The following is a 23,431-nucleotide window of genomic DNA, read 5'->3' as shown; positions in this document are numbered from 1 at the left end:
ATATGAATAACGAAATATAGTTTCATTAACAACCCACGCGCTTACATATTTACATTGTAAACATTTCATCCGGCAAACTGGTACGCTTAACGCGTTGCAATGACGTTCCTCGCATGCATATATTCGCCTTTATTTAATACGGTATAAACGTGCAAATTGCACAGTTAGACTGCAAATATAGAATTCAACAAAGAGGACGAAAAAGAGGGGATGAAAAAGAGGGCAAGAGAGTATATGAGGCGAAGAAAGAGAGAGAGAGAGAGAGAGAGAGAGAGAGAGAGAGAGAGAGAGAGAGAGAATGTATACGACGGGGAGAAAGAAAAAAAGACAAAAGAAAAGATTTCCTTTCTCATCTTCCTAAAATCGATCGGAGAGCGTTCCGCATTGCAAATATCCCAGTCAGGCGGCATTTTCGCACCTCGGATAAATGCTCCATTCAGAGAGTTCGTGATGCCGGATGTCGAAAATTGGGCCGGAAGCGATCGAATATTAAGTGCCTGTTAGAGAACTTGGTGATTATCTCGAAACTTGTCCGGGGGAACATCGTGTCGCGCGATTGATAGCAGCGTAGGGACGGCGCGGCAGCGCCGGTAATTAATAATCTCATGCTTCGAAATGGAAGCGCGCGCGCGCGCGAGCGAGAATAGGTATCCAATCTCACCTGCCGGCCGCGTCGCTGCGACACGGGGATCCCATGTGTTTACGGGCCCCTGCGACGAACGTTGCTGCGCAATGATTGATGGACGACGGTTGGGTTATCACGGAGCCGATACGACGTCGGCGAGATGCTGTCCCGACGCTGCATTTCGACACGCACGCGCGAGAGACATAAGGCACTCGGGATCTAACCGGATTGTGTAAAAGGCACCGGCGTAATGGGCCGACTAATGCTTTTACCTTTGCGGCTCTGCGTCCGTATATTTTAACGCGTGAGAATCACACGCGTGCACACAATCAGAGGGTTCGATGGACTGGGGGGGGGGCGAGGGGGGATGCGATCACGATCCGGAATGAAACGGGGCGAGAAGGTGGTTTTCCGGCGATAATCGTTCGAAGCCGCGTTTCTCCTCCGCTGCGCTCCGTTTAATCGAGAAATCGTACGTCATCGTGCGCACGTGTGACGGTCTCGACATTATTATCGCGAGTGATTATCGTTATTTCCCCTTAGAATAAAACACGTCGCTCGTATGCTCGCTACCATGTTGGTTGCAGTCACGTCCACCAATTACCGCCAATTCGCATTCTCACTGCGGTTTAATGTCGAACGCGATTGTTTAATAGCCGGCACATATGAGCGATAATAAATTACTTGGGAAATGCAGGACTACAATGACAGATAATATGAATTGCAAAACGTCCTCTCTTCTTGTCTTTCAGATTTATGTATTTGTAATTATGCCCGGCTCCATCTCGATTCAACACGAAGTCGCAGGTCTTGCCTTTCTTCTATCTTCTATTTCCTTTTTCTTATGTCAATGTCTTATTTTCTCGCGTATTTAGCCGGTATTAGTGATACTTTTGCCGTTGGTTTCAGTGCAAATAAAGCGCGCATTCTCCTTTTTTCCTTCCCTTCTTTCAACCGGTCTTTATAAAGTGCACGCTTTAAAGCGTAATAGCGCGTGAGCCACGGGCAATTTTTGTCCTGTTGTTATTCGCGTACGAGATGCGTGCGCGGAGGTAATTGCCGCGGCACGTGACGTTTTTATTATTTAACGTGTGACGTAATAGGAATGCTCGAGAGAGTTATGATAACGAGAAGTAATTACGTAGACGTGAGTAACGCGTCGATTACACCGCGATATTGTTTTGCCGTCGAGAAGCGGGAAACGTGCGCGCACGCGCGCGCACTGTTTATGAATAAAATATAGCTTAAACAAAATATTATTTCGTGGAAACACGATAAACGTGCACACGCGCGATCAATTTCGTAATTTTACCCCTTGCCCCTATCTTTCCTTCAACCCTTCTTGTTTCCAAACAACACGGCCTTGCGAACGCGAACGTCGAAAGCACGTCGAGAGGGAAATTAAACCCACGAGGCGTGGAACATGAATAACCTCTAGATTATCTCGTTAAATTTATTGACCGCACCGTCGCTGAAAAACGCATTGCGTAGTACAGCTCTCGACGGAGATATGCCGGAAAACGGCAGCGAGGCCATTCCAAACGCGCCAATAAGGTAGAAGGTTCTCTTTGTCCGTCCGGTTCCTGGCAACGGTTGCCGCGTTGCTTAACCGATAATTACCGCAGCCTGCGATGGCGCACGCGAGAGAAGGAACGAGCAAACGAGCGAAAGTAAGAGAAGAAAAGAGATAGATAAAAATAGAGAAAATGACAGGGAGAGAGAGAGAGAGAGAGAGAGAGAAAGAGAATTCTAATCATGCTGTAAACTTTTTCCAAACCTAAAATACGTAACCAGCATATACGCGCGCGCGCTACTTAATAGCACTCGCAAAACCGTCTCGACGTGTACCGATGCAGCGTTACGGTCTTACCTGGGTGAGCAGGTGGCAGCACATTTTGCGTTGCGCGGCAGCTGTTGCACTTTGTTGCGTCCGGCAAAACCGCGCTCACGTAGACACGAGCGAGAGAGGCCGTGGCGCGAAGCTACCGTGCGAAATCTATTCCCGAAATGTTCTCGCGAAATACATGTCGGAGAAGTCTAATGGCACGTAATGATGTATGATGAGCAGTTACGACGTCAGGTACATCGGTGCACTCACGTTCGCATTTGCCACCCTCGCGGACCTCGAGGCAACCTGACTGCGGAAACGCGCTGAATATTTAACCCCCTTCGATTATCATGTAGGTATAATAATAGATAAATGTCTCATTGTTGAATTTCATACCGGCAGCGGTGTGATGCTCTGTTTCGTTTCTCTCTCTCTCTCTCTCTCTCTCTCTCTCTCTCTCTCTCTCTCTCTCTCTCTCTCTCCCTGTCATTTCTCTCTCTTTATCTATCTCTCTCGCATGACAAAATAAATTCTACGGAGGAGCGTTCGATCAGGCAATCCACGCGCTTAGTTACTTTGTCTGGCGTAAAATCGCCGTGCCCACAAATATATTTTCGCTTGAATTGTTACGTCAACTTTCTCTTTCGTAAAGTCCCCGTTCTGTCTCTCTTTCTCGGTTAAAGGTCATGACGCTAGTAAAACCGCGAATTTTATCTAACGAGTTCGATTTTGGTCACGCGCTATTCGTAGAAACGCGATTCATATCTTTCATATTAACTGCGCGACATATAAAGTATGAGCCAATTATTCGCAATTTGTTGAGATTCAACTTCTCTGATTTCGCATTTTCTTTTTGCTCTGTTGTTTTAGAAGAAACGAGTAAAAGTACACATACAATATTCAATCTTTCGCCTTGTGAATGATATTTGCGACAATAACATTATGCATTATGTTATAATGAGAAAGAAATGTAATAACAAAAAATTGAGTTGGAGTTAATTCAGAGACTGCATAAAATTCTAATAAGTTTTTTGATAAGCGACGAGAGGATTGTAGGACAATGTATGTCACGTATAAGCGCGTAAGCAATGTAATTTCCCTTTATTACCTCATTAATTCGATTAATATGACTGCCATGTGATTACCATAGAATTCTAAAGATCGTGTTCTAAGGCACAAGTTGCAGGTTGCATAAGATTCGTCACACGACTGTATCCACACGATCCGTCATGTGAATTATAAACGGATTCAGGACGGACGAATTAGGTCGCAACCGGAAAATTCATTCGCCAGGTACAAGAGGCGGAAGATCGTATTTCATTCGGGGAAAAATATAGGTTTTCCATCGCGCGCCAAATTAGGAACGCACTTCGTACCCGGAAAAGACCGCATGTTCAAAGTGTCGTCGCTCCTTGTACGGGTGACGAATCTTCGAACGCAGGAATTCATATATTATCGTCATTATTCCCGAACGTGACTCAGAAAGTCGCGCTTTCTTAAGCGCGCACGTCAATCTCAGGAAGCGACGCTACAGATCTGATAATAGCACGCGTTAAATCATTTAAATTGTCGTTTATCGATTTATTTCGTTGACTTCGTAGGACGGAATTTAGCCGTGTCGTGAAGGATGTAAAACGCACGACGTTATTTTTGTAAGGATGAATATTCCTAATCTTTTGCCGATGTCCCAAATTATATTTATGTCACTTTCGGATCTGGTGTATATACCTGTCTTTCTAGAAATTAAACAAAGTAAACGCGGAATATTGTTAAGCACAGAAATTGCATAATGTTATTATGTTATTCTGTTTCTTCTTATATAGCGCATAGACATATGTGTATTAAAAGATATGTTTATTATTACAAGATATGTGAAGCAAGCAGTATTTATAATGTCGTATTTTATAATGTCGATATTGTTTTCTTTCCCTTGTTTCTCGAATAATCTACTTATATATTTTTTATTAAAGATTATTTTTTATTATCATTACCGTCGTTGATCCAAGGTCGATGATTTTATCTTCGCGCTATTTGCAATGGCGAAAACGAGAACGTGCAGTTAATTTGACAAAGAAATCCGAAGGTAATACCGAAATGGGCAGGGCGTAAACATCGGCAGGACTTCGAATGTGGGGATATTTTCGCCTAATGCAATTTCGTCAGCGAGTGCTTTTTTCGTCTTCTCGTTGATGATAAAATTACGGCTCGGGTGATGGCACGCTCTTTCTACAGAGTGCCTAGGTAAGGGGGTACAATACCTATATAAAGCTTGAATGAAGATGCTCCCGGCTATTCACTCTCACCTTTCTCATAAGCGCGCGCACGACGCAAATCTTCCGGCCGAATCGCGAAGGAAGATCGACTACGGCTGAACTACCTGAACGATAATTCCTCGCGAAAAGGATTTCTATTGCAGGTGAGTCTCGATTTACGAACATACATATATTATAAATGTCGCATCAACGTGCGTTCAGATAAGGATGGCATACTAATTTAGAAAATATTACACAGATATTGGTACCGCGCTCTCGCGCACTTTCTAACCGCCAATTTCCTTCGCGCATCGCGCAGACGTACATCTTTATTATTTTAACCAAGTATGATTAATTACTTATTTCCGTCTTTACAGTCGATATCGAAGCGTAAGTGTCAAATCATATAGTGTATGTGCACGTGTATGTGTCTAATGGATCTTCATTCGTAGTTCGCGCGGCGATTTATTTAACAATTTCCTTAAGTAAATCGAGACGGGACATCGTGGGTTGGCCGAAGACGCTGCTTCCTATTTCAACCTGACATTAACTTTAATAGCGTCTCTCTCACAAGCAGCACTTATCCCGCACTTTTAGAAATTGTGTGTCCACACTTCGAGTGGAGAGATCGCGAGACTCGTGCGACTCCTGTGACATAAACGAGTTTTTTATGCATACATATTTTTCTTTTTTAACGCAACCGTTCGAACGAAGCCGCGCGCGTTTCTTCTTTCCTCGCGAATGTACGCGACGTCAAAGCCGCGGGCGAGCCTCAGCTGAGAGAGAAAAGAGAAGCGAGTGTGAGAAGTGAGAGATTGTGCGAGAGTGAGAGTGAGAAATGATGATTGCTCGTTTTGGTCACCGCATCTCCTCGAAGAAAGTGAGTACACATGTGAACATGCAGAGATATACGCGCGAGTATACGGTACGCACCGCACGACGCTGCGAATACATACTTGTTGCACGCACATAGTGTATGCAGATGCCGTGGAGTTTGTCTTGGTTTCGAATATCTCTAACAAGTAGCCAAACGTGTCGAGTATAGAAAAACAAATACGCAAACGGTGACTCTTCGGTGACGGTCTACAACCGCGACAACTGTGTCGTCGTCGTCGATTCTTCTTCGGAAAGTTTTTCCATAAAAGTAATTAAAAATTTCCCTTCGCGCATCGCACACGTAAGAGATCTCGGAATGAAAACGTCGAAAAATACGGGGGACAGCGAAGATTCTCAGTATTTTTACCTCCTCACGGGGGACTCTGAATAAAATAATATCTCAAAGTTCGAGAACGATCGTATCTTATTTTCCCAATCCCCGTGACGCGCACGCGAGAAGCGAAGGAAGATAAAATCACAACGACACTCGTCCGCGACTGGAATGATTTCGCGTTACATCTTTCGCATAACTGGCACCTTAAACGCACGTTTCAAAACACGAAGAAATGATTATCGGAATTTTTCTTGCACACATCTCGTGACATTTATCTTCGCGGATTACACGTTACGAAACACAACGCGAGGAAATAAGACGACTTTACGACATCTTCGGCGCATCCTTCGGTCCTCTCCCTCCCCTCTCCTTCCTTTGTATCTTAATAAAAATATAAACGCAGTGATGCAAGGACGAGAGGAAGATATCGCGGGGTTTCAACCGTTCCACGCGAACGTATATCGCGAGTTATGTCACGTGTTCTTTTCGATAAAGCAATTATTCATCATCGCTCAATTTGTGATCTCCCGGCAACATCAACGCGACGCGGCTGTACGTGAATTCACGGTGGATCCGTTGCAAAACCTGAGACGGGGAAGAAAAAATTCGTTCACAATGTATCCGTTGAGTAACACGATTCGCGATCGAGGAACATGAGAGGCTTACGAATCGAATTGTGCAACGCGCGCTATGTAAACTTTCCAGTAAAGTTCTCGCCGGCGTTGCTGTTCGTCCAATCAATCCGAAATCGAGAGAAATCATGCTCGAGAAAAACCGTAATGCCGTCCTCGAAGACTCGAAATATCCTCCGATACGTTTCTTATCGTGATTCTCGCGTCGTACAGACACGTGCGCATTTTGAATATAACGGTCTCGCCAATAACTATAATTTGGCCAATGGGCGCCAACGGGCGACCGAATAAATCTATCCTCATTGAAAAGAAAGTGACTTCGTGCCAATCGCATCGGCAGATTTATGGCCCGCTTGAAAGAGACGACGTCCACAGAAGGATATTCGCTTCTGGGCTGGATATGTTATTTAGGTCGCAAAGGAAGTCTTTGTATAGGAATAACTCTGCGAAACTCTGTCAAAATGTGTCCACTGATCTTCTCGTCGCGGGCACAGCGACGTGACGAGCGGCGCGACGCTGCTTGAATCTTCTTCCGAACTCCGAGGCTCTGCTCGTGCAATAATACCAAAGAATACGAAGAGGACGATTTTTCAAAGTGATTTAGTCTCAAGATTGTACAAACACACTATACTACATCTCGCGATGCTGTGAGTCGCGCTTTTCGCGGCAGTCCTACATAGTGACATCCTTTCGCTAGCCGCGTCGCTCAAGATGCGTTTTCTACGGAGCTATATAATAGCGAAGACACGTGTTTGTAGAGATTGACAAAAAAATGAGGAAAGACGGGGGACGCGCAAAGAAGGACGTGGAGGGAGATGAGAGAGATAGACAGAGATAAAGAGAAGGAGTGAGAGAGAGAGAGAGAGAGAGAGAGGGGGGGGAAGAAGAAGAGAACGGACGGATGAATCGCGCGCAAAGAGTATTAAATGTCAATGAACAGGCTTGAAAATACGCAGCGCCCGGCTACGCAAGGAATTTAACGGCAAAAGTTCACGCTTTCCCCCCGAGAGGGAGCGCGTTTTTGCGGACGTGTAAAAATCCGCGCGTGGACGGATGAATTGTTTCGGCGTGGCGATTCGCGGTCGAAACTCTGCCAAGTGACTACATACGTATGTCGTCGGCAACGATAAAAAGCGCGCAACGAGACGTATTGCCGCGACTGCACAGCAAACGCGCGAGCTACTTTTTCCCCCCGGCGAATATACGAAAAGCGTTTCTCGGCGAGACGCGCGACGTCCGAGAAATCGAAGGGCCCGACGACGACGGCGCGTGAGTCGTTCGATAGACAGAGACGCGAAACGACGCGACGCGAGAAGATGTGAGATACGTCGATTAACACGGTCAAGGAATTCCGCTGGTGCGATTTTTGCCACCGAGCGCTATAATGAAACCCCATTTTCCCGGCTGTCTCTCCCGTCCGTCCGTATGTCTACGGAGTTACGTATTTGGTCGTTCGTCGGCTGCTGACATTGTACGGTAGAAATGCGCCGAGCGGACAGCGATTTTTCACGCGGTCGACGCGTGCTGCGCGGCGCGCGTGTATAAGGAAATCGATGTCCCCGTAACCCAGACCTATTGGACGTAACAGTTTTCACTGCGAGACCCGCGCGGTCTCCGAACAAATCTACCTAACCGCCGTACTTAAGTCGTTTCGTCATTATTAGCATCATTCGTGCCATTAACGTCTGGCATCTCAGGCTTGTGCTCGCTCGCTCGTGCGGGCCATGTTGTTTCCTTGCTCGATCTCGAATTTAATTGCAACGCTTATTCTGCGTATATATACGCGCGAACAATTTCTCTAACCGCCGCTTTGAAACATCACTCCCGACGAAGATTCATCGCAGTAATTTCATTTACCTCCCGCCCAACGGAACCGGCCTTGTTTTCGCCGTGTTCCCTTATAACGCACGCGCGTCCAAGCGACCATAAGCGATCTCGAAACGGTGTCAGCATTTTAAACGAGAAATTACACCGCCAGCGAGTACGTTAGCGCGTTAATTTCGGTTATTCGCCGATATACGGCGGACCGCGCGTCACATTACAGGCATTTTGCATGTTTTACACGTATCAATTTATTATTAATGGAATTTGCTCTATTAATGACGGCTCACATTAACAGGGCGACATTTAATCCCGCACAGACGCGACGCATGCAGCCACTAATTGCTCGGATTATCGTGAATAATACAATCGTTCCGCGTTCACACTTTGTGCTCTCCGGCACGCAGTTTCCACGCTGCGCCGTTCCCGAATTAAAGACACTTTAGCGCGCCCTTCTTAATCGTCTTCCAATTCCCGCGGTAATTTCCAGTCGATAGCTGGCTTAGGTAGAGACGCGTCGGCTCGGAAATCGCGTGGTGACCTCGAGTAGCCCAGTTTCAGAAGGGAGCGTCTCAGGACCGGCGGAGACCGGGCTCGTCATGAAATCTCCATAATAAACGAGTGCTGTCCCACCTCGTTATTAAAATGCCGACGTCGAAATGAAACGGGCGACACGCCGGCGGGAAGAAAACCGCAGCATCTCAAGTGCACGCTACACTTGCCTAATCGCGCGACCGCAAACAGCGACGTTACGGTCGAACCGCTGCGCAAAGCTCCGGCGAATTTCGCACGATAATTACATGACGCGGACGCGGTCGACCCGCTGGATTTCTTTTAAGACGCGAATCGTGATACCCTAATACACCGCGAGCCGGCCTCGGGGCGATTTTGCAATGATCCTGCTTGCCTGCGTGCGACAGAGAGAAAGAGAGAGAGAGAGAGAGAGAGAGAGAGAGAGAGAGAGATAGATAGATAGATAGATAGAGAGAAAGAGAGAGAGAGAGAGAGAGAGAGAGGGGTGTGGGCTAATTAACGAGTAATTAGTACCGGCGCATTAATTTTATTTGCAACGGTGCAACACAATGGAGGGGGGGGGGAGACAGAGAATATCGCCGGGCATCACCGCGCGATATTGCGTTCGCTAAATTATGGCGAGAGACGATGAAAAACATAAAAAATAAAAAAGAAAGAGAGAGAGAGAGAGAGAGAGATAAATGAACCACGCAAAAATGCCGGCCGCAGCTCGCTCCACGTTTGAAAGCGACGCACGTGCATCTGGCGAGACCGCAACGATCGTCGCGCCGGTTTAATAATATCGACGCGGTTATCAATTACGCGTTGCGCGTGCGGCAATTACGTTAAACACGAGCGTAGCAACGACGACGGCGACGACAGAACGTAATTCCCTCTCGTGTAACAGGTGTTGCCACTTGTCGGCGGTTGACGATTTTCGCACGCACTTAGCCGATTAAACGCGCTACGCTCGGCCGCGACTCTTTTTTGTAGCCTTGCTAGTTCCGTTGTTGTTGTCACATTCGGCAATCCCGGGCTGTTACGGAACGCGCACAATGTGTTGCATGAGTGATTTCTTCATAACCCGCTCGAATTCACCTTTCAGACCGCGTTCAGAGACTGGCTCGTTCACGCGTTCGTACGATCTTCGTACGATCGCATATGAATTGAATTTTTATTTAATTTAATGCAATCAAGGTGTCCCCTTCCTGCCGTTCTCCGTAACGAGAATTTCTCTCTCACGATTATGTTAATACGATTTAACATCCGTCGGATGTTACGTACGGTTTTTTACGTCCGTCGTGAAACTCGGGAGAATTTCCCCGCTGCGCGCGTATGCATCATTTCCTATAAGAATCTTCGGAACCGCAAGTTCGCGGAGCTAATGATTTATAGACGCGGGAATCCGCGAGATCCGAGATCTGTGATACAGAGAGGGGCACCCCGCGGAATCGAGGATATCCCGAGGAGCCCAAACTTTATGTTATCGGAGTCCCGTGGAAAATCCAATAGTAGCTATGTACCTGTGCGGTCGACGAAATATGGAACCAAGATCCCAGAAAATCAAAAACCACGGCGTTTTATCCGCGTGTGTGAAACGACCGAAGGACGAGAAAGGACGCGACGAGAAGGAGAAAGAGAGGGAGACGAAGTCGTAGGGTTTAGGCATATATAGGTCGACGCGGATCCTGTGATGAATCTCGCGATACGTGTACTCGCACGTTACGGGAGAGTGAGAAAGAGGGACGCTCTAGCGTGTCTCTCCAATGTGAACACACGTTCGTCTAGTCGGCGCGCGACTTTCACCTTTCACCTCGCTCGAGCACGATTCCACCGTTGACTTCTCGAACTCTTACCCCACCGATGCATCGATCCGCAAGCGGATCGGATGCAGCATCCGCGGCGGACGATCGTACGAGTAGCGAGCAGCGAGCAGCGAGACGGCCGAAAAAGGCGCGCGTCACGATTCGGTTTCACTGGCGCATTCGTAGCATAAAACTGAAGCGATGGAAAGCACCCGTGCGAAGACGTAGCGGCGCGCTCTGCTGCTTCCTACAGAGGTGTACCGGGGTCGAGTTAACTGAAAGTGACCGTAAGATCGAACGCGACCGTGACGAGATGACACTCGCTCGTTTGAGCGGCCGGAAGCTGCCGGAAAAGTTCCAGCCGACAGTTCCCGCAGAGGAATCGTGCGCTCTGTGTATCGAGCGTATCGAGTGTTGCGCAAACGACGCGAACGGAAAACAATTACCGTCCGCCCGATGCCACGCGGACAATTGGTGCTATCTTACGCGCGATTGACCGCACGTAATTATTGTAACAGAGTGATTATTCGAGTACGTTAATTGGTGTGCTGTGCGATGTCCGAGTTAAACGTTCAATTTTCAGATCGCATCTTGATCGATAATTCCATTGTATACCAATTCCCCGCCGTTACGTCTCGCGCTCGTCTCGAGAAGTACTCGTGTCTCCTCCGTTCCACTTCTTCACTCTTGTCTCTTCATGTCATCTTGTCTTCTACAGTGAATATGACATTGTTTCTCGTATGGAACGCGAGAGGAACGCGGATAAACACGCGGAGATCATATTTAAAGCTGGATTTATGGTGATCTTGCGAGCGTTATAATATTAATGAAGATCGTCGCCCGTGAAAAGACGTGCCCCGTCTTGTCTACGCGGAAGAAAGTCACCCGGCAGCATTCGTATGACCAAAAATACATGATTAAGCGCCCACGAGCGTACACATAAATTACCTCCCAACAAGGTAGCCTGGAATTATGAGACGTGTGAGACGAGACGCGATTTATGCCGTTCGTAATTCGTCCTGACGAAACGCGCCAACGTTCGCCGCCGCCACTGCCGCTCTGCCGCACACGTGAGAATAAGAGCGAACAATAATGGAAACGCGGCACCGGCTACGAGTAAAAAGATATCTCAGCGATCGCGATCCGAGATTAAAGACAAGCGCTAGTACTCGCACGCTAAATTTTCCGCTAAAACTCTGTCGACACATAATTGTGCGGTTTCTTTGCTTCCCTTTTTTTCTCTTTTTTTCTTTTCTACGACGATTAATTTCGCCAACGTGCCACGGAGAGCACGCTGGTAAGCAGGACCTTGGAGATTAACGGGCCAATCGTAGCTCGCTCCGACGGGATGGATAATTATCCGCGTACAGTCATCGCTTGCCGAAATCTTCGCGGTTAATTAATTTTCACCGTTGAATTTCATTCGCGTGATTCGAAACGCCGGCAGTCACAGTCCAATTAGAAATCTGAGATATCCTTCGGCCATCCAGCTTTCGAAATTCGACTGAAAACAGTTAGATCGTTTCGCACAGCTCAGGCGCACGCGCGCACGCGTATACCGAGACCTTGAATGGAAACGCACAATATATCTGAACATATGCACATAATGCATTAGAACGTGATTTTATAACCGCCAACATTTTTCGTGCGCGTTACTCCAGAACGCGGAAACCCAGACCTTGAGGAGAAATCATGACACGTGAGCGCGTTCGCACCGTTCTCGCTCCTCTGCTCACAATAATAAGTCATCTCGCTTGTGCACGGTGACGTCAACTGTCAAAAGCTGCGATCACGGCCATAGATTTCATAATGATCACTTTCTACTTTCGACCGGCCTACCGCCGCGTCCGCGACTCATCATCCTTGGTTATACCGAGACCCATGCCGATGACACTTGACCTCCGCGGCACGAAGGCGATTTCGAGAGCTGATTATATTGTCGAAGGAATTCCTCGCGAAATCGAGAGTACTGATGCAGAGCGAGAAGGGAACGCTGTATTGACCGAAGCGAATTTTTGCAGGGGGAGGATGAGGCTGATCGCGACGATCCTCGTCGTCGCTTTCTCAGGCGCAGCGGTGGGCCAAGACTTCGGCAGTCACGCTTTATTCGTCAGAACTGCAGACGCGGATGCCGGTAAGAAAAAAGAAAACAAAAGAAAAAAAAAGAGAAAAAGAAACAAAGTGCGAAAGGACCCCGCGAGTCCGTCTTCGATGCGATCGATGAGATCGGCGGAGAGAGAGGCAGTGCGAAAATTGTCGGTGATAATTATGAGACTTGATGACAAACAAAATGGTTTAAAATTCGTTAGCACGCTCGAGAGTCCCGCGAGCTGCCCCAGCATCGCCGGCAGACGTGATGGCGCAAAATATCCTAGAGTGGATTCAGGGGATCTACCAGCAAGGCGCACGTAAAAGTAGGTTCCGCTTTCAGCCGTCGAGAGGAAACGGCGCGATGCGAAGCCGTCCCATCGCCACGCGCGTACACATATACATCACCGAGTAACGAGTATTCTTTTCACGGCGATCGGTTTTTAGCTATCTGACGTTGCGCGCTCTGATTTATAGACAGTTCAGTGACGCGCCGATGGTCAGGGGAACGCTACCGCTACCATGGACGTAGATGAGAATTCTGTGCGCAAAAGCTGCGACTATGCGCAGCCCGACGCCGCCGCGTCCAATTAAACTGAGACGTGCAAAATTATTAATCCATTTTGCCGCGCTATTCATCAATCACTTCACCGTGACGCCGTGGGCGTCACGGAAGTCTCTTCATGTTCATGACGCTGGGATTGGCTTTGATGCACGCTTGATCCGTTCGACAGCGAACGTTTTCATTTACGATGCACCAGTCAAGTCTATTAACTATTCAGCACACGCACTTCACGCCCTCTTTCTCTATTTTATTCCTTTTTCCCTCTCTCTCTCTCTCTCTCTCTCTCTCTCTCTCTCTCTCTCTCTCTCTCTCTCTCTCTCTCTCTCTCTCTCTCTCTCTCTCAATTACTGTCGAATAATCTCTTTTTGTAATCGTTATTGCGAATAAAATTATTCACAGATTACTAAGGCTCATTTGTATTCGTAAACGTCACTATTACCAGTGATTTCTCACTCTTGATTAGCATACGTGTTCTTACAGTTCGCCAGCAATCGGACTCGAACGCATATCTGCCGCCTTACAGCACTCAACGACCGCCCGAGAAACCCCGACCCTTTCAACCGGCCCCTCAACCGGGTTACCCATCACCTAGCCAAAACGATGTAACGAGCTTCCCCGTTCAGAGGCCGTCGTCACTCTACACCCCGCCGAGCGTCGGGCAACCGCCGTTCTCCACTCCCCGACCGGGTTACCCCAGTAACCAACAACCTTCATCGACATACGTGCCGCAAAGTTTCAGCGGCTCCACGTCCTACAATCCTCGACCGAGCCAGCCTTCGTACACGAACGCCGGCTCGTCTGCTTTTCCGCCATTAAATCCACCTGACACATCAACCACTTACCTTCCGCCACAGCCGTCGTCCTTCCCCTCGTCGACCAGCCCAAGACCGCCTCTGTCTAGTTCCACGGTTGTCGCCGGTGGGTTCTCGCCTAGCGGCTTCCAGACTTCGGCCGGTATCGGCAGCACCTCAGGAGGATATCCTGCAAGCATCGGAGGAAGTAGCAGTGGAACTTTAACACCACCGATTACAGGAATATACTCACCACCAGCTGGTTTCTCCACGTCATACGGCTATCCGTCGGAACGGCCAGCTCCCAGCTTCCCTACTCCCGGCGAGAGCAGCACCGGTGGTGGTTATCCAGGTACGGGCGGAGGATATCCACCGTCTACTTCGACTGCTGGATATCCATCTACCACGCAAAGACCGCGCCCGCCTTTCACATCTGGTCAAACGGGTGCTGGCACCGAAGTCGGTACAGGGAGTTCAGAAACCGGAGGTGGACCAGGTACTAGTGAAGGTGGAAACGGTATGTTGAAATTACTACACTAATGTAACAGGTGCATGATGAGGTGAAAATGAAGTAATAATTCATAATTTTATCGTTAAGCTGTCGAAGACGACCTCAATCATCCCCCACACATTCACAGTCTCGATGTGATATGTAGTAAGACCATGATGACGATCAACATTGAATTCAACCGCGCTTTCGACGGTGTTATTTATTCCAAGGTAAACACGAAACACTCCTCGAACGAAATGGTCTTACCCTGAATCTTATCAATAATATATCGATTCTATCGAAATTCAGGGATTCTATATGAACCCGGAATGCAGATACGTGGCACAAAATTCTGGCCAGACAATGTACTCTTTCACCGTGAATTTGGATTCGTGCGGAACTCAATTCATCAACGACTTTGAGGGTGAAGCTGGCCAAGCGTACCTGGAAAATGTCCTCGTGTTGCAGGTCGATACCGAGCCATCAATATTTCTGAATCTACTTTCCTAACTTATCTTAATTTTCTCTAGATTTACTTTAGTTTTCGCGTGAAAAACCACATTTGACCAACAGACATCGATTAAAATGTTCTCCTTGCTTCAGAACGAACCGGGCATACAAGAAGTGTGGGACACAGTGCGAAGGGTGAGATGCCTTTGGGAAGGAAATATTAACAAGGCCTTAGTTGTTAATTTCTCCGTGGACATGCTGAACCAGGAGATCGTTACCTTTAGCGGTGACACAGCTTCGGCCAAGTTGGACATTCAAATTGGCAGAGGACCCTTCGCACCAGCCGCCGACGGACTCGTGAAGATCGGAGAAACAATGACCCTGGTCGTTACCGTGGAAGGCGATCCAGGTTTCGATCTTCAGGTATGTCGAAAATTATATCCGCGATGGTGATTTGTATAATAGAATTACGCGCGAGTAGTTCGTCGATATTAAAATAATGTGTAAATGCAATCGAGCATACACAAAATAATTACAAGTTTACAATTACTCTCCGGTGTGTTAATATTTTTCAGATTGCATAACTTGGTAAAGATTTTAGATTAGAAGCAATAAACACGAATTCAAAAAATGACACTGAACAATATACGATCGTTTTCAAGGTGCGCGATTGTTTGGCGCGAGATGAAGCCTCGACTAATACGCTGCAACTTACTGACGAAAGAGGTTGCATTCTGAAGCCAAAGTTGTTTGGTGCCTTCCAAAAGACAAACGACACAGGAAACACAGGCGCCTCTATTATAGCTTACGCGTTTTTCCAAGCTTTCAAATTCCCTGATGTCATGGACCTATTCATCGAATGTAACGTCGAGCTCTGCAAAACGGATTGCGAGTCTTGCCCAGAAGCAAATCAAGTAAGACAATATTAAATATTAAAATTATCTAACTTTATATATATATAAAGTTAAATTATATATATATATAATCTAACTTTATAGGACATATACATAGTTCCCTAAAAAAATGTTATGTAAACAAAATAACATTTCAATTACATCTAAAAATAAATTACAACTTTTCTTGTAAATACCAATACCAATTATATGCACAAATTATATAGAATCACGTAAGGAAATTTTATGGCTTATATTCCAAATGACTAATCTATTTCAGCAAATCGAACCAGGCAGACGTCGCCGGTCGTTAACATATGCACCGCCATTGAACACCACAACAAACCCGGTTCTCTTATCGGACCCTGTCCGTATTGGACGCGGCTTCAAAGTCGTCATGCTAGATGATTTAAGCGCAGCATCCAACCAGATTTTAGAGAGCATGGAGGAGACAGCTATCGAGACGATGACAAAAGAGAAGAATGTTTGCATGAGTAACGGAGGCTTTTACACGACGTTCTCTCTCATGCTGAGCATGCTCTCGATCGCGATCGTGAGCGCGGCTGTGTTCTACATCAAATTGCAACGGATCCGCAGAACGAAATTCGTGGATTCGTAGAAAGGTGTTACTCGTAATACCTCTTTCTCCTTATCATCGTGCATAACACCAGAAAACAAGTTGCGTAGCGAACAATGAACGCGTGCCAGTAATCAAATAATACCTGCTTAAGGAACAAGTGACCGTTATCCTATCGCTTCACTACTATTACTTACCCTACGAAGGAACTGATCGAGGAATGGAAGGAACGCCGGAGAATATCACACCGAAATGTTTGGAGTAACTGTTTGGAGCCACAGTTAGCGAATAACGGCAATAATGTGTCGATAATTTTATTGAACTCGTTGCTTCTACATATCTCTATAAGTAAATCTTATACAGCGCGTTAACGTTGTCCGAACTTAGTAAATTCGTTCCATTTCGTCAGCAGAACAGGGGTGCAGCCATATTTTACATATCAATATACGAATATATCTAACAAACTATTCGTACAGTCCTTGTGGACGACGATATAGTGCTCATTCCGCATAATATTGAATACCGCGATATACATGGTATTTATTATATACTTCGATCCCAGCAATGTAGTTCTTAAGAGCGTTAAAATAAATTATGATATTTGTAAAAAAGAAACTAAAGGCTGTCTCATCTCGATCGTCCCCTTTTGTGCGAGCAAACAATCGCTATTTCTCACCTGTTACCTGCTGTAACTTATAAAGATATGAGAGTAAAACCGAAAATATACCGAATAAGGAATTATATTATAATTGTATTAACTGTAATTAATTAAAGTACATAACAATCGCTCGTAAACGACGATAAAGTGATCTAACTGATGTTACAGTTATCTACAATATGACTCAAATGAATGTGATACCTCCTATTTACAGTTCATCATTAATGGAAATCGAGAGTTAAAAATGCAATAGATGACACAACGAAAATGCAACGTTAACTTATCTCATTCACTTTGGTTTTACAAAAACGTAAAACATACAAATGCTCTCCCCTAACTTTCCTCTCGCAAACGATACTACCAGACATGTTCAACTTTTGAAACGCACTTAGAATATATTCAGGATCGTTCTCTTTAATTACAACCAAGTAAAATAACCCAGAATCTGACAAGATCTCAGGAATCGTGCTGAATACCTGTTCCATAACTTGCCTACCATGTTTACCACCTGCCCAAGTTTTAAACACAAGTCTGTCATCCAACACTTCCTCATATTCGGTAGCTACATATGGAGGATTAAATAAAATAACATCGACCTGCCCTCTAATCTGTATACAATCTAACAGATTCATTTGAAGGACATTTACAATAACAGAATTGTCCAGACTAGTTCTCCTGGTGGCCCTACATGCATCAGGATTTATATCAACTGCAATAAACTGAGCACTATGATGTCTCTTCAATGCCATCGCTAAAGCTGTGATAACCACACCAGAACCACTACCTATCTCTAAACAAATCACAGGCTTCATCGCTTCTAGAACTTTTAGATCTGCTTCTAAAGCATCTATGAGAAGATACGAATCTTCAGAAGGCTCATACACTGTTTTGAGCTCTTCGTCTGACAGCTTAACTATAGGTGTCTCCATGATTTTTATAATGTAAATGATATAAAGTTCCGATATAAAACTTGTAAAGTAGTAATTTTCAAGTAATAATTTGGAAATAATATCACATAAATCTTACAGTTAAGGACATCAGACAATTATTGCTTCTGTTTATCAGTTTCTACTTGGACTGGCTCTTCCTTATCTGGCTCGATAGTAGCACTGCTGTATGCTGAACTATTATCTAACAATGTCTTCCTCTTGGCAGTACTCTTTTCTACAGCTTGATGCACCTTGTTCAATCGTTCTTGAGTAGTTTGCAAGATGTTACTAACTATAGTGATCTTATGCTTAGCATTAATAAGCTTCTTTACGTAAGAATCTGTATCTAATGGATACTGCAGTGCCTCATTGATCCTTTGGAGTTCCTCGGTTAATGATTCAATCCGTTGTTTCAGCTCTATTTGACATATCCTGTAAAAAAAGAAAAATACATACAAATTAAAATCTCCCGAATCTCTGCTGATTCTGCCTGATTTCTAGTAATAATTATATAAATCAAATTTTTATATCAGAGCCTTTTGTAGCAGAACCTGTCCCAGTTTATATCGACAATATTTGAAAGATAGATAACAATAAATTATCGGATATACTTTTTCATTGTTGCAATTGCAGAAATGTGTGAACGAATATATATATGCATTTGTTTGAGATTACCCTCCATGAAAGTCATAAGAATAGTAAGCACATAATAATACAATAAATTATGTATAATATATGTACGATATCGCGAAGGGAGTTTACCATTCGTAAGCAACTTTTGCACCGAATCACAATGAAAAATTCTCATTCACCTTGTAGCGCGAATTCTCTCGTCCAACTGGTCCACTGTGGGCTTCAACAAACTCATAAGACCCTCCGTTAGTGCATCTCGCGTAGGATTTTCGCAAAAATCGTCTATTTTATCGTCGATGGACGTATTATCACTCGCTGTGTCTACGTCCATGTTTCAGCCGTGTGAAAGGTTATACGGGAAAAATGGCGGGAGGTGAACCACGAAGCGGTGTTCCCTGGTACGAGAGAACTCGTGTTGGTAATTATTACTGGTTTTATTACTGGCAACAGGCAGGTCGTTGCCGACACACCGACGAGATGTTATTGCAAGTCGCTATTCAAATTCACGTAGACTGATGGAAACTACCATAATACGGTTTCTTATCGTTTGCTTTATCTCACAATCGTCTTAAGAAAAAAAAAGTTCTGTTCTTTATCATGTCATAATTGAAATGGAGTTAGAGACCGAAGGATAGAAAAATGTTCATGCAATTATTTCGAGCATCTGTGTTAATTATAAAAAATATACCGAATTCGTATAAGCCCTTAAGATATGACTAATAATTGATGAAAAGACAATATCACGCGCTTTTACTTAACCGAATATATCTGATGAGCGATCGAGACGATCGGTAACTTCGATGCTTTTTGATTAACGTTGAGCACCACTGATAGACACGAACGAACATGTTCATGCTGATATGCACCAGCTTCTCGTCCGTGTGTAACAGTTACGATGAATTTGTTTGCATGTAGAATTAATGTAGGGAAAAGGCATAAACTTACCGAAACTGTAGACACAAGATTGAATCTCGAAACGTTTCGCCAAGAGATGAAAAAATTCTGTCACTCCATCTCTCTCGCATCCTCGTACGGCTGTATAATTTCGACACGACTCAATTACAGACGCCGGTTACGAACATTGAGAGATGAAGCGCTCTCGTGGACCGTGAACACGCAAAACAATCGCCCATCACTGAATTCCGGACTTCCGATATACATTCACGCACGACACTAAAAGTAAAGCGTTAACCACAATCGTAATTTTAGTAGTTTCCAACACGTACAATTAAATAGAGTAACGCAAAGAGGGCTTCGTGAGCAGATTTTCATTAAAAATATTACCAAGTTTCAAATATGTTCACTATATCGAAATTGTACATCTCTCTCCTATATCGGAACTATCTCGAGCATCTTGTGCTTATTGATATGTGTAGATTTTGAAAAATAGAAAAGACGCTTGCGATTGGTTGGCTCACGTTGTCTGAGCCAATAGGATACTTCGAAGGAGATCTAGGAAAATTCAGTCAAGAAACGGTCGCGGCGGACTCAACAAGTCGTTCTGTTTTTCGCGATTTCGACTAGTCAAAAATAAGCTTCACGCATGAGTTACAACCGAAAATATTAAAACTATAAAGCTCATGCGTCTGTCATGTCAAGATATCATCGAGGAACCGTCGGAAATGAATATATCTCGCGGTCGGCGAAACCGAAAGTATTGTCGCGCGATTGTCAGGTTATGTCAGTTCGAAGTTCAATCAGCTATTTTTTCGAATCAGTAATCTCATTCGCAAATTATCATCGAGAGTGGCTAAAATAAGTTTCGTGCATCTGTCGTGCCTAAATATCGCCATACAGTCATCGTACGAGAAAACATCGCGGAACAGTCGAGAATAAAGTTGACCGAGTGAAGTTGACGCGTTCGACACTTCGAGAATCGCAATTAACAGATCAGTTGCTGTGTACTTCGCGACGTTACAGTGCGGATGCGAGACGCCATTCTGTGTGTTTCTTGTGTATAGATTATTATTGTCGGGAGTGCCAAAAGAATGTCTCGCGTATTCGTTAACAGGATAAATACTTCGTGGAATATTTCGGCGAAACTAACAGGAGTATCGAGTGAAAAGTCGCGCGTCAGCAATAATAATTCGCGATAACGAGCGCTCTTACGCTTTCGGCCAAAGGAGAAGTTGGTAAGTGTCGATAAAACAGAATCTGCAATACCGTGCAATAAATGCGACTACGAATTTCGTGTTTGTCCAGTGATAAATTCATGAATAACTCGTAAAGTAAAATCAACCATTCGTCACAAATAGAAAAGTTATATCGTATATAGACAAGCAGAGTGCAAACATATACAACGCGTCGTGGTTATAAAACAGGTAGAATCACAAAAAAGGTAAACAAAGCTCGAACGCGCGTAGTACATAATGTTAATTCTTATTACACTTTTATAATGCATTACCACGTTAAATATCTACATCTTTTACTTACTTGATCTTAGCTTAAGCAGCCGAGAAGTCAGTCCGAACTTGCCGATAACGACACGATGCGTGCAATATCTATACGCGACACCATTGACTAAAGTGCTAAAGTCGGTAATGTTAAATCGTGCGATAAAAAGTTGGATCACTTGGTTGTTTATACTCTGTATAAACACAGTAGCCCTAGGACAGTAGCGCTAGCGACCAAGCGTCGGTATTGTGCTTGGCATTCGACCGCTAACAGTCCTCTGTGGCGGACGGTAATACTCGGAGCTCGGCGACCACACTCGGCGACGTAGTTTCATTCGGCTCGCTCGTGTTATCCACACATACATTCGTTCATTTGTTCGTTCGTTCGTTCGCTCGCTCGCTCGCGTCTCGTCCCCGTTGCATCGTTGCAATCACGAGATGGCGACTCAGTGGCCGTTACGTCGCGCAAAATCGTCGCGAACGACGTCGCCGTAGTATCAAAATGGCCGTGACAGTTTCTGCGATTTCGAGTGCAGTGTTGTGAGTGCGCATGAAGTTTATTGGGTGAGCCATCGCCTGGGAAGGACATCGCTGCCGTGGGAGGCTTCACCAAAGCATGACTGATAATCCTGCGTCGCTCGTGAGTCATGACATCTTATACAAGACGAGTTTGAACGAGGTGAGTGTCACTAGAGACTGCTAGGTTATCGGCTGACATGCGCGTTTCTTGGCCGCATTATCGCGTTACGTGATTTTCTCGCCATTTATTTTCGGCCGCAGTTTCTCACATGAGATGCTCCTCGAAATTCGTAAAATCATCGCGAGATATATCTGTATGCACTGCATTCCGCAGACGTCCGAGAGACACGCAGTTTGCGCAAACGCGCCGGCCGAGGTTCGATGTCCGCTCCGATTTGACGTCACTCCCTGACAGTGGCTATCACCTGTTCCCACCGGCGCGGCGGTGACGTCACTGACAGTGATGACGCCAGCGGACCCAGCCTCTCAGAGGAGAGTTATGTCGGTATCCTGAACTCCTGGCCTTATTGATACTCACCTATGATGCAAGTTTCGTGCTTGCGTGACCGCCAACGCTGATTGGATATGTGTAGTCATCGTGTTGTCGTAAGATCGTAGAAGCAAAGATTTGGTTGAACTTTTACGACGATCTTACGACGCTACGACCAAAGTAGACCCCACTTTATGCATTCTTGACAGCTTGCACTCAGCGATAATATTCCAAATATCACAGTCTCGACTGAGGTTGCTTTGTTGATTCGATTTCCGTAGTAATATTTAAAGTCATATCATATTTCGACACTCTTCTGATTATCCGTGATATCTGTGAAAGTAAGCACAAGAAAAGGAAACACAACGGCTCAGTATGGTTGGTGTATAATCCACTAATTTGAAGCGATGTAACGTCGTAAAGACACATCGTACAAAGTGCGCAATGAAAAATATGTTTCTTCTAAAGCACAGAGCACCGGTCGTTATTCGTGTATGCCAAAAGTTAAGTAGCTCGCATTGAGATAAATGATCAGAAGGTTTCCACCAAGATGACATCATACTCACGGTATGACGTAGGCGAGACCTATAATATAGTTGATGCTGGCATTACGCGATGCTCGCTTACGTCAGATGGCCGCAATGCATGCGACTGCATCACGAAGTGAGGTTGCATAAGGCAAAGGGACATTCTTGTTAAGGGCTGTTTCTTGCACACGTTGAACCAAGTAATCTGCTATACGCTCCGGAAAGTCGAGAGATGCGACACTTGTAAAGAGGCAACGTAGAGTCACTTTTTCGTAACGAAAAAAGTTCCATCGAATTAAAATTAAATTTTTACGTTAAGATTATTCAGAAATAAAAATGATTAAATTCATCGGCCATATTTTCGCTATACTAAAAACTTACGTGGAAATATTTTATAAAATTAATAATAACTTGATATGCATTCAGGCGTACTTTTCTGAGTCGAAGTTTCGAATTTACGGCAAATATTGCAAGCACTGATTCGTATATCAACTAATATTTCTTGGATTGCAAGTTCCATTTTGCACTTGTCATTTCTGCTTATTCCTGTTATCGTATCAGATTAAAACTAAACTTCTATACATATACATTTAGACACGTAACAGTTGTACATATATTTGTCTTTACAAAATTTCCTTCTTTCTGTTCCTTTTGGATCTCCAAATTTTATCGTCAAATTCAATGAGATTTGTAGTGTCGACGTGAAATCAAAATTCTGCTTTGGCCATTGTTTTTCAGTTTA

General features: G+C 45.0%; 4 protein-coding genes across 7 annotated transcripts in view; 2 read left to right on the top strand and 2 right to left on the bottom strand.

Moving 5' to 3' along the window:
- The first annotated feature begins 4,779 nt into the window (after positions 1-4,779).
- On the top strand, positions 4,780-16,643 carry LOC105186910 (uncharacterized). Of its 2 annotated transcripts, XM_011147421.3 has the most exons (9): positions 4,780-4,869; positions 12,708-12,820; positions 12,996-13,100; positions 13,820-14,647; positions 14,729-14,850; positions 14,930-15,088; positions 15,224-15,493; positions 15,733-15,984; positions 16,244-16,643. In XM_011147421.3, the coding sequence occupies exons 2-9, from the start codon at positions 12,715-12,717 to the stop codon at positions 16,580-16,582; spliced, it is 2,181 nt and encodes a 726-aa protein (XP_011145723.1). In that variant the 5' UTR covers positions 4,780-4,869; positions 12,708-12,714; the 3' UTR covers positions 16,583-16,643. The 2 variants fall into 2 exon arrangements, with proteins under 2 accessions (XP_011145723.1, XP_011145724.1); XM_011147422.3 differs by lacking the exon at positions 12,996-13,100.
- A 195-nt stretch (positions 16,644-16,838) lies between these two features.
- Positions 16,839-18,169, bottom strand: HemK2 (HemK methyltransferase 2). The gene has a single exon (XM_011147423.3). The coding sequence runs from the start codon at positions 18,125-18,127 to the stop codon at positions 17,474-17,476; it is 654 nt and encodes a 217-aa protein (XP_011145725.1). The 5' UTR covers positions 18,128-18,169; the 3' UTR covers positions 16,839-17,473.
- A 50-nt stretch (positions 18,170-18,219) lies between these two features.
- Snapin (SNAP associated protein) lies at positions 18,220-19,142 on the bottom strand. Its single transcript, XM_019843087.2, has 2 exons — positions 18,940-19,142; positions 18,220-18,559 (listed from the first exon to the last, which is right to left on the bottom strand). The coding sequence occupies exons 1-2, from the start codon at positions 19,089-19,091 to the stop codon at positions 18,244-18,246; spliced, it is 468 nt and encodes a 155-aa protein (XP_019698646.1). The 5' UTR covers positions 19,092-19,142; the 3' UTR covers positions 18,220-18,243.
- Positions 19,143-21,649: 2,507 nt separating this feature from the next.
- The window catches only part of Pdk1 (Phosphoinositide-dependent kinase 1), a 366,917-nt gene continuing 365,135 nt past the window's right edge, over positions 21,650-23,431 (top strand). The window contains exon 1 of one of the 3 annotated variants that reach the window (XM_025307411.1): positions 21,650-21,832. In XM_025307411.1, coding sequence (XP_025163196.1) covers positions 21,770-21,832 — 63 coding nt within the window. In that variant the 5' untranslated portion in view covers positions 21,650-21,769. The remainder of the gene's footprint in view (positions 21,833-23,431) is intronic. The other 2 variants (XM_025307410.1, XM_025307413.1) reach the window with 2 other exon arrangements.

The sequence above is a fragment of the Harpegnathos saltator genome, unplaced genomic scaffold (genome assembly GCF_003227715.2).
Source record: "Harpegnathos saltator strain DR-91 unplaced genomic scaffold, Hsal_v8.6 scaffold86, whole genome shotgun sequence".
NCBI lineage: Eukaryota > Metazoa > Arthropoda > Insecta > Hymenoptera > Formicidae > Harpegnathos > Harpegnathos saltator.
Note: the sequence above shows the minus strand (reverse complement) of the source record. Positions and strands in the feature narration are given on the sequence as shown.